The sequence below is a fragment of the Dromiciops gliroides genome, chromosome 3 (assembly GCF_019393635.1).
Source record: "Dromiciops gliroides isolate mDroGli1 chromosome 3, mDroGli1.pri, whole genome shotgun sequence".
NCBI classification, from domain to species: Eukaryota; Metazoa; Chordata; class Mammalia; order Microbiotheria; family Microbiotheriidae; genus Dromiciops; species Dromiciops gliroides.
In genome coordinates, this window is record NC_057863.1 from 46,142,918 (window position 1) to 46,154,600 (window position 11,683).

Sequence of the window (11,683 nt, forward strand, 5' to 3'; positions counted from 1 at the left end):
TAGTGTTGGAAAGTTGTAATACAAGTTAAACGGTAGCGTATGAGAATTTCTGGCAAAGCATTGAGTTGCATATTGATATTAGAGTTTTTCTAAGCATATGCTTCTATTTTTAGTTGGTATAAAGCAGCTTAGAACAATAACATACCAACTTGCCCGGAATCCGTCAATAAAAGTAACGAAAGAAGATCAATTAGGTGATTCGCTCGAGGAGCAGTGTACGTTTTCTATTGAATCTGGTGATATTTGGACACTACCTTGCCTAAAGGTAATTTTTCCCTATCGCTTTTCACTTGGTTTTTATTTTTCTAACCCATGTTGAGCATTTATTTAAAGTTATTAAATAAACATTATCAGGAATGGGATGATGTGATATGGTCATAGAATTGGAGACAGAATTGGCTTCGGCTTCCCAGATCATTTCAACCAACTGCTACCCAAATCATCAATCCTGTCTATACCATTCCTGACAAGTGCTCATCTCCCTTCTTTCTGAAGACTTCCAATGACAGGGAACTCATGGCCTTATAAAGCAACTCATTCCACATTTGGACAGCATTGATTTCTTATGAAGTTTTTCCCTCATGTTGAGCTAAAATCTACCTGTCTATAATTTCCAGCTAGTGAACCTAGCTCTGTCCTCCATGACCGAGCAGAACAGTCCTGTCTAGTACACAACAACCCTTGAAACATTTGAATACTATTATCAATCCCCTGCCTCTTCTCTTCTGCAGGGTGGAGCATCCCCCATTCTCTCAACCAATCACCATATTGTATAGTTTCTTATTCCCTCAACATCTTGGAAACTGTCCTCTAGATACACTCTGGCTAATCAGTGTCCTTTCCAAAATGGGGTGGTCAGAATTTAGTCTTTTTTGGTAGCTGTAGCAGCCTCATTGCTAATGTTGAGCCTGGATTAATACACTGGAAAAAAAACAGATTTTTTTTAGACCAACTGCTGTTTAGTAACATGCCTTTTAAAACATCTTAGCTTGACAATGAATCATACATAGAATTGACCTTCCTGTTCAACCACATTTGTCTCTTTAGAGGCAGGAGAGAGTATTAAAAACTAACTGGAGGTGTATAGGAGAGGAGGAAAGGAACATAGAAGGCTTTGTGGAAAAGGTGGCAACTGAGTTGCACCTGGAAGGAGAAGACTCAGAGAGGTGGATATGAGCAAAGAGTCCTTCCTAGGTTTTTGGAAATGCACAGACAGGGCAGCTAGGTGGCACAGTGGATAGAGTACTGGCCCTGGATTCAAGAAGACCTGAGTTCAAATCTGACCTCAGACATTTGACACTTACTGGCTGTGTGATCCTGGGCAAGTCATTTAACCCCAATTGCCTCACCAAAAAAAAAAAAAAAAGAATTAGAAAGGAATTGTACATAGGTGGGAAATAGGGTGTTGAGTTTGAGCAGTGGTTTAGTGAACCATTTTTTATTGTAATGTAGAGTTCTTGAAGGGGATGAAATAAGCATGAAATAAAGCCAGAAAGGTAGGTAGGAGGGAGCCAGATTTTAGAATGCTAAAAATGTCACATTTAAATGCCCTATAGACAATAGGGAGCCAACAGTTTATTGTGCAGGGAATTGTAATGCTTAGACCTGTGCTGTAGAAAGAAAAGTGATGGGAGTGAGGGGAGGCAACTGTATAGAGAATAGATATATCTTTAAGAAGTAGTTATTCGGGGGGTGCTAGGTGGTGCAGTGGATAGAGCATTGGCCTTGAAGTTAGGAGGACCTGAGTTCAAATCTCATTTCAGACACTTATTAGCTGTGTGACCCTGAGCAAGTCACTTAACCCCAGTTGCCTTAAACATTCAAGGCCATCTCCAGTCATCCTGATAATATCTCTTGCCACTGGACCCAGATGGCTCCGGAGGAAAGAGTGAGGCCGGTGCCTTTGTACAGCCCCCCCTCACTTCAATCCAATTCAGTGCAAGTCCTGACAACTGTCATGGTCCCTTTTAAGGAAGGACAAACAACATAACCGGGGCTGTGCTGGAGCCAGCTCACACCACTCTCCATAGTTGATTGTTAAATTTTCAGTGGGCGCATTTACACCTCAGAAATCAGCAAGCTACAAATCAGGGCTTCATTAATTGTTTTGTTGACTGTCTAGATCAAAGCCTCTTAAACTGTGGGTGGCTACTCCATATGGGGTTGCAGAACTGAATGTGGGGACCTCGAAAAATCTGGTACCAATAAAAAGTCATGTATCCCTGTTTTATGTAATATACCCAGGATCATGTAAAAATTTCTTGGGTGAAAAGAGATCGGGAGTAGACAAAGTTTAAGAAGCCCTAGATTAGACTAGATGGTCTCTAGAGTCCCCCCCTTTTTTTTTTGGTGAGGCAATTGGGGTTAAGTTAGGAGGACCTGAGTTCAAATCTCATTTCAGACACTTACTAGCTGTGTGACAGCTAGTAAGTGTCAAGTGTCAAGTGTCTGAGGTCAGATTTGAACTCAGGTCCTCCTGAATCCAGGGCTGGTGCTTTATCCACTGCGCCACCTAGCTGCCCTAAATTCCCTTTTAACTCAATCTGTCACCGCTACTAGACTTCATAATTGCTGATTATGAATATTATTTTTGAGAGCAATTTTAACATCCATAGGCTCATTCTTTGTTTTTAGTGGCAGGGACAAAACTGAAGCTCTGCACTTAGCGACACAACCAGAAAAGCTTTGGTTTCTATAGCCTTTGTTTGGTAAGTGTGGCAGCCACAGCCATTGAAAGATAAATGCCCTTTTCTTACTCTTGGTGCACAGAAAATAGAAAAGGAGTTCCTCGAAAAGTACTACAAAGACGGAGGGAAGTTCCTGACCATGTTTCCTGATGGCACAGCCCAAATATTGTATCCTTTCTGTTGTATACAATTGTTAACCTCATTGTTTGTTCATGATGCCTTGGGGGAAAGGGGGAGGGGGTTGCGCCAATCAGTTCTCACCATGATAGTTCCTCTTGCTTGATGAGCTAGTCTTTGTTCATGGGAGAAAGAGAAGAGGTAGGGGGAAAAAACTTTCTGAAATATGGAGAGGCTTTCTGTGAATTTTCTTCCTAGGAGATGGCACTTTCCAGACAGAATCATTGAACGAATCTTTTTTACTTTAGCTGACTCCAGTGACAGATTATCAGAAAAACTGATTTTTAAACTTATTATGATTAAGTATACTTAATTATGTGATAAAATATAATTAATTATTACTCTATGTCCTGGGTCCAACTCTTTTTTACTTTTCTGAAAACTGTAACTGATTTTAAGGTAATTCTGTGATGTGTTCACATCAGCTCTGAGTCAGAGAAACCCCTTAGATAATTCACTATTATCAGCTAGAATCATATGCAAGGGACCTGTGATCTTATCCATCTGGATGCTTCTTTTAGTCTATCAACAAGCATTTCGTAAGTGCATTCTATGTGCCAAGCGCTGTACTAAGTTCTGGGGATGCAAAGAAAGGCAAAAATACTATCCCTTGCCCTCAAGAAGCTCACATTCAAATGAGAGAAAAAAACAGGGAAACAACTCTGTAAATATATGTGTGTACATATGCATACATGTATATACACATGGTACATGTGTGTATACCTGTACACACATGTGGATATATGCATATACCCATACACGCACTGAATATACATGTGTGCATCTATAAATGTATGTATATATAAAATAATATATGTATATAATGTATAGATAGCTATGGATGAAGACACTAGCAGGAGGGGTGAGGATGGGAGGCAATCAGGAAATACCTCCTGTAGAAGACAGGAGGCGAGCTGAACTTTGAAGGAAGGGGTGGGGGGACAACGACTAAGAAGTGGTGGTGAAAAGGGAGAGTCCTCCAGGAAAGGGGAACAGTCTGTACAAATCTGCAGAATCAGAGGATGGAGTGCTGTGTGTGAAGAACATGGAGGGGAATAAAGAATTTTTTTAAAAGACTGGAAAGGTTATAAAATAATAGATGAATAACATTTCTAAGGGCAGCTAGGTGGCGCAATGGATAAAGCACTGACCCTGAATTCAGGAAGACCTGAGTTCAAATTCGGCCTCAGACAGTTGACACTAGCTGTGTGACCCTGGGCAAGTCACTTAACCGTCATTGCCCTGCTCCCCCCCAAAAAAATTAAAAATTAAAAATTTTTAATTTTAATTTTAAAAAAGAGTTTACTATGTGCCAATCACTGTGCAAAGTACTTGAAATAAATATAAGTAGAAAATAAAATAATCCCTGCCCTCAGGGAGTTTATATTCTAAGAGGTAAAGACAATTCGCAAAAGGAAGTGGAGGAGGTTGGATGGAAGGACACCAAGGTAGCTGGAGTCAGGGCACGGTAGAGGAACAAGCTGGGGAGGAATGGGCTAGGCCACATGTTGGTGACACAAAGGACACCAGAGAGCAGCCACTTGCTGGACAGAGTGCTGAGAGTGTATGCTTCAGTCCCACCCTTGACTGGCTGTCTGGACATAGGAAAATCACTTAACTTCTCAGAGCTTCAGGTAATCTCAGACTTCTCCCCTTAATTACAGATGACTCTATTCCCCACTGGTGGAAAGGAAGGAATTCCCCCAGGGATAAAATCACAGATGCCTTAACTTTGATGTGTAAGGATAGCACAGACTAGCAGAAAAAGCTAACCCTCGCACTACCACTGACCTTGGGCAAGTCCTTTCAGGGCCCCAGGTTGTAAAATGGGGGAACCCCTACCAGCTCCTATTCCCTAAATCTTCAGATCCTTATCGAGGATAAGCCCTCCATCAACCCTCTCACATCATAGGTGGAGATGAGATTCCTTTCTATTTTCACTGTCACCATCCTGTTCTGGGTCCTTACTGCTACCTACCTGGATTCTCACAGTGGCCTCTCAATGAGTCTCCATACCTGGACTCCCAGATGAATCGGCCTTACAACATTATTCAATGTTTCTCTATTGTTTTCCAAGCAAAGTTCAAATCCCTTAGTTTGTTCTCCAAAGCCCTTCACAATCTGGCGCTGTCCAGTCTTCCATGTCTTCTGCGCCATGGTTGAATTGGACCACTTGCCCTCCCCTTGGGTTTCCAACCCCTTACTTCTACTATTCCTTCTACCTGGAAAGTCCTCTTCCTATCTTTGTTGAAATCCTCTCCATCCTTCAAGACCCACTTCTTCCAGATGGCCTTCCCTCGGTCCCCAAAGTTGCAAATGATCTCTCCTTCCTCAGACCTCAAACAGTCCTTTGTTGACATCTTTTTAATGCACATTGCCTGTTCCTTTGGCGGTCTTGATGTTTTCTATACCTGCCAAACCCCTTCCCAACCTGTAAGCTCCAGGGAGGCAGGGACCAAATCTTGTTTGTGGGTCTCCCCCAGTGGTCCAGCAGACTGTTCTGCTGATAATAAATGATTAAAGATGTTTGTTGAACTGAATGGAATTGGGGCAGTTAGGGAAGAAAACAGCCAGTCTTTCAGTGTTGCCATTGCCCTTATCTGATCCCAGCTACCCCTCAGGAAATTTAGCAGCAGTTGTGACCAGCAGAAAAAATGGTTTCATTTGTGTGATCCAAGAAGATACAACCAATAAACCTGCGATTAGGGCAATATTTGATTCCAGAGGCAAAATTACCTGCTACTATCCCAATGGAAACATTTGGTATGTTTATTGAGGACACCCTGCTTCCATGTGAATTTGTCTACTCGTGCTCCACATCAAGGGACATCCCTGGTAGCTCAGAACTATTTCACTCAGAATTATGGAGCAAAATTTAGATCCCAAACCATATGAATTTAAGCTTCTGGAGAGGAAGTGCTTCTAAGGGGATTAATGTAGTGTGTAGAGCACTGGACTTAAAGTCAGGAAGAGCTGAGTTTGAATCTTGACTCAGGTATCTGTTAGCTGCATAACCCTAGGCAAATCATTGAGCCTCTCTCAGACTCAGTTTGCCCATCTGTATGTTGTGGTTTTTTTTTTTTTTGCCGGGCAATGAGGGTTAAGTGACTTGCCCAGGGTCACACAGCTAGTAAGTGTCAAGTGCCTGAGGTCGGATTTGAACTCAGGTCCTCCTGAATCCAGGGCCAGTACTTTATCCACTTGTCACTTAGTTGCCCCTCAGTTTCCCCATCTGTATGAGGATAATCATAGCAGCTACTTCACAGCTGTGTTGTGAGAATCAAATGAGAGAATATTTGCAAAGCTCTTGCAAAGTTTAAATCCTTATATAAGTATTGGCTATCATCATTCATCTTGACAGGTTTGGGTTTCCTTGTTTGCACCAAAAAGAAATCTGTATATTTCATTGTTTTAAGAGGAAGGAGACCACAGAATGAATTTAAATGGATAGTCATCGTGATTATACAGTAGTGTAGTAATAAAGAGTTCCACAAACTTTAAAATGCTATCTGAATGTCAAGTTTTAAAAAGATATTGTTGGGGGGCAGCTAGATGGTGCAGTGGTTAAAGCACCGGCCCTGGATTCAGGAGTACCTGAGTTCAAATCCGGCCTCAGACACTTGACACTTACTAGCTGTGTGACCGTGGGCAAGTCACTTAACCCCAATTGCCTCACTAAAAAAAAAAAAAAAAAAAAAAAAAAAAAAAAAGATATTGTTGGGACAGGATGGAAAGGAAAAATGGATAAAGTTTTGGGGATTCGTCCCTGATTGTAGGAGAGTAGATTGCCCAATCAACACAAAAACAAACAGCAAAACAAAGAAGTGTTACACACTCATGGCATCGGGAACTCCAGTGGGTGCCATGAATTTGGAACGAGATGCATGGCCCATACCACCAGGTCTGCTCACTGCATCAGCTGACTTTACGTCAATGTTTTTCTAAGATACAAGAAAGAGTTGTGTGGGCAAGAGAATATGTGAGGCAGAAATGACTTGTATAAAAACAAAAGACAAAAATTAAACCTCAAAAACAAGACATGTTGAGACTTTGAAGCACTTCTGGTCCCTTCCTTTCTCTAGTACAGGCATTCTTTTTTTTTTTTCTTTCTTATGAGATATTTTATTTTTTCCGTTACATGTAAAGATAGTGCTCAACTTTTGTTTATACATGCTTTACAATTTCAGATTTTTCTCCCTCCCTCCCCTCCCTCCCCCCTCCCCTAGACAGCAGGTAATCTGATATAGGTTATATCTATATATCTCTATACATATACATATACATATACATATACATATACATATACATATATATATACACACATAATAACATTAATCCTATTTCTGCATTAATCCTGTTACAAGAGAAACAGGCATTCTTCTAAAACATCCCTGGCAGATGATCTTCAAGCCTGTGCCTTAAATCCTTATATAAATGTTAACTTTCAATGCTTATATAGAGTTATTGTTGTTTTTGTTCGGTTGTGTCTGACTCTTTGTGACCCCATTTGGGGTTTTCTTGGCAAAGATGCGGGAGTGGTCTGCCCATTTCCTTCTCCAGCTCATTTTATAGATGAAGAAACTAAGGCAAAAAAGATTGAGTGACTTGCCCAAGGTCACACAGCTAGTGTCTGAGCTAGATTTGAAATCAGATCTTCCTGACTCCAGGTCAAGCACTCTATCTACTGTGCCACCGGATAGTTATTATTATTTTTTTTTTTTAGTGAGGCAATTGGGATTAAGTGACTTGCCCAGGGTCACACAGCTAGTAAGTGTTAAGTGTCTGAGACCGGATTTGAACTCAGGTACTCCTGACTCAGGGCCGGTGCTCTATCCACTGCACCATCTAGCTGCCCCCCGCATAGTTATTCTTGACAGCTTTTTTGTACCAAAAGGACCTCTTTATAATTCTTCATTTGAACAGTCCATGAACCACAAAATGAATTTAAATTGAGGTTCAAAAGATAGTCATCAAAATTTGGGTGAATGGTATCTGATAGGGTGGAAGTGAACTCCAGTGATGTGCAATTTGTGACCTTATAAGGTAGCCTAGCCTATTGTTCTATGGTTCTAATTGCTAGGAAATTCTTTATATTGAGCAGAAATGTATTTTCCAGTAACTTCTGCCCTTCGGCCATTGTATCTGCTTACAGAACACAGAACAAGTCCACATCTGCTTCCTCTTCCACAGGACAGTCCTTCAAATACGAAACCACAGCAGTTATGTTCCCAACCTACCCCACTCCGAAGCATTCTCTTCCTTAGACAAAGCACCCCCAGTTGCCTCAACTGTCCTTTATATATGACATGGTTCCCAAACCTCCTCCTAATCCTGGTCACCCTCGTTGGGCAATATCAGTTTCCTTTGGTTCTTGGCTTTAGTCATCCATTAGTGGCAGTGGGTCAGAGGTTGGTGGCAGGGGTGGCAGGCACTGCAGCGATAGCTGCAAGGGCTGAGTCAGGAGCAGGGTTGATGAGGTGGAGTATACTTTTGTCCCCAAGACTGTAAGGTTCAGGGTGCTGGGCTGGCTCTACTGGGGTCTGAAGGGAAGTAGTAGTCATGATGTTTGCCCTACCTGGCTCATTCCATATCCTATGACCTTCAGGGTGCCTTGCCATTTCAGCAAGGCTAAGTTGTGAGCCTGTTGGGGTGGCTGGGTGGCACAGTGGATAGAATACTGGCCCTGGAGTCAGGAGTACCTGAGTTCAAATCCGGCCTCAGACACTTAACACTTACTAGCTGTGTGACCCTGGGCAAGTCACTTAACCCCAAGTGCCTCACCAAAAAAAAAAAAAAAGTTGTGAGCCTATTGGTGGCAGTTGGTCAATAGTTAGTATTGGTGATGGTGGAAGAGAGGGTATAGCAGGCTCCTTCTTCTTAAGGGCTTTGTTGATAGATGGCTTCAAGGACTGGGTTGGCAGCCAGGATAGTGGTCTGATGAACACTACTGTTTCTAAGGCTCTTGGACTTAGCTGCCCATTAACATGAGTTGGTGTTGGTGGTAACAATTTGTTAGGAACAGGGCATATAAAGACCAAAAAATGAAACAATCCCTGATCTCAAGGAGTTTACACTGGAAGAGGTCTAAGACCTCAATCCCCTTTTTCTTTTTAACTTCAGCAATTGACTTGTGCCATTGGCTAGCATAAATTGTCTTTCACTTTGGGTAAGTAGAGGAAGCATGACATAACTAACTGGAAATAATGCTGGCCCTTGAATCAAGAGACATGAGTGTGAGTCCTGGCTCCAATATGAACTAGAAGTATGACCATGACAAATGTCCTCAACCCCTTAGAGCTTCCCCATCTGTAAAATGGACGGAATGCTATTGCACCACCTTAGCCATAAGGGTTTTGGAAATCTCAAAGTCTTCTAGAAACTTGAGGGCCTTACCTTTAGGAATGCATATATTCTCTTTCTTGCTTTTTTTTCTTTAGGATCAACATCAACCTCTTGGGAGGACAATTTTCAGACCAAGAAGGCAACCGAGTGAGGACTTGGAAGTGGTCAACTACCATGACTTCCTTGCCCTTTGTTTCATTTAAGCCAATATTTTTGTCTTTAAACAATTATGTGGGCGTCCGGATATTAGATCAAGACAAGGTTATTGTCTCTTTTCTAGCACTGGGGCAACAGGCAAGAATGAATGTGGGAACCAAGCTGAAGGTTAGTATATTTTTAGTATTTTTTTTAGGTTAGTATATTTTTGAAATTCAATTGATCAGTTATCAAGAAATACTTATAAGGCACCTACTAGATTGCAAGCATTATGCAAGGCACTGAGAATACAAAGTCAAAGTGAAACAATCTCCAACCCAAGGTCCCTACATTATTTTAAGGGAGACAACATGCACCTTTAGAGGTACATAAGAGATTGATTGATGATGATGATGACAAAATGTATAGTACTTTGCTGGGCTATTGTGAAGAAAATTCTTTGTCAGGTATAAGGTGCTATATAAATGTTATCTATTACTGTTGTAGCAATAATCAACCTCACAGATTTATTGTAAGGAAATCTCTCTTTAAAGTATTATATAAATGTAGTTTACTATTTTTAAAAAATGATGAGCTGGATGCTATCAGAAAAACCTGGAAAGACCTACATGAGCTGAAGCAAAGTGAAATGTACTGTATCCAGAATAACAGCAATATTGTAAGATGATCTGCTGTGAATGACTCAGTTATTTTCAGCAATGCAATGATCTATGGCAGCTCTGAATATCTTATGAAAAATGCAGTCCATCTACAGAGAGAAAACTGATGGTATCTGAATACAGATTGAAACATAATTTTTTGTTAGTTCCTTTATTTGAAATTTTGTTTTTGTCTGTTTTCTTTTTCAACCTGGCTAATGTGGAAATGTTTTGCATGACTTCTCATGTATAGCATATTTTGAATTGCTTGAGTTCTTGGGGGGTGGGGAGGGAGAGAATTTGGAACACAAAGGTGTTTTTTTTTTAATTATGTCAACATTTAGGAAAAAATAAAATTCTAAATATAGAGGTACATACGAATTAGCTACAAAGTAACTTGGGGGGATAAGGTACCAGTAACTGGAGAAATCAGAAGCTTCATTTAGAAGTTGACATGGCTAGATGGGCAAACTATGCTCTGGCCAGCTAAGAATTCTGTCTTCAATTATCTCCAAGATGTTCAAGATGACAGACGGTCATCTCCTTTCAGCACCAATCACTGACCAACCATTCACTGTCTTTCTCCTCTAAAAAGGTGCGGATATATGAAGAGGTGCCCAAGCTCAGGTATTTCACTGATGAGGACCTTTTTCTGCTTGCATTTATCATAAGAATTCGACGTTTGCTGAGCAAAATTGAGATACTTGTGAACTTTCCCAGCATTGAGAATTGGTATAAATTGAAGACACCTTCCTACCTTGCAACTCGTGCTGTAAAATTACTTTCACTTTGTCAGTATTATGAGTTAGGTAAAGATGCAATTTCAACAATAACTGCATTATTAAATGAACCAATTTAACTAAGAATTGATGTTTGGATTTAAGAAGATCTGTGCTTTCTTGTCAGTTTCCATGTATTCAAGGGTATAAGATGCAAAATCTTTTCATCCAGAAAAGTACACACCCCAAGGGTCAAGGGAGGATCTAGAGAAGGACACTAGCTTCACGCCAACATCTGTGCTACAAAGAGAGATGGTTGGTTTAGACAAAGATGCTAATGAGACTGTCTTGGGATTTGTTCTTCATATGAGCTACCTTAAGATTTGCCCTTGTGATATACTGGAAAGTGCTAAATTTGATGAAACATCTGGGTTCAAATCCCGTCCCTGGCATGTATTAGTTGTGTGAACATGGCGAATAATTTAACCTCTGAAAACCACATTCCCTACCTGCATGATAGTTTCCCTGATTATCTCTTTTAATCAGGTCTCTTTTTGCTTTTGCTTTTGCTTTGTCTGAAATCATGATTGCTACCCCTGCCTTTTTTACTTCGGCTGAAGCATAATGCATTATGCTACAGCCCTTTATCTTAGTCCTGTGTGTGTGTTTCTATTTCAAATGTGTCTCTTGTATGCAACATATTGTTGGATTCTAGTTTCTATTTCATTCTATCTACTTCCTTTGATCTTATTTTTTATTTATTTTTTGTTTTTTTTTTTTGTTTTTCAGCGGGGCAATGAGGGTTAAGTGACTTGCCCAGGGTCACACAGCTAGTAAGGGTCAAGTGTCTGAGGTCAGATTTGAACTCAGGTCCTTCTGAATCCAGGGCCGGTGCTTTATCCACTGTGCCACCTAGCTGCCCTCATTTTTTATTAAAAATTGAAATTAATTCTCAACTACACAA

The 11,683-nt window shown here is 40.7% G+C and overlaps 1 protein-coding gene across 1 annotated transcript in view; it reads left to right on the forward strand.

Annotated features, from left to right (window-relative positions):
• The window catches only part of ERICH6 (glutamate rich 6), a 36,894-nt gene extending 26,035 nt beyond the window's left edge, over positions 1–10,859 (forward strand). Inside the window, exons 11-15 of the mRNA XM_043997925.1 lie at positions 114–265; positions 2,770–2,855; positions 5,475–5,627; positions 9,302–9,530; positions 10,596–10,859. Coding sequence (XP_043853860.1) covers positions 114–265; positions 2,770–2,855; positions 5,475–5,627; positions 9,302–9,530; positions 10,596–10,859 — 884 coding nt within the window. The remainder of the gene's footprint in view (positions 1–113; positions 266–2,769; positions 2,856–5,474; positions 5,628–9,301; positions 9,531–10,595) is intronic.
• Positions 10,860–11,683: the final 824 nt, after the last annotated feature.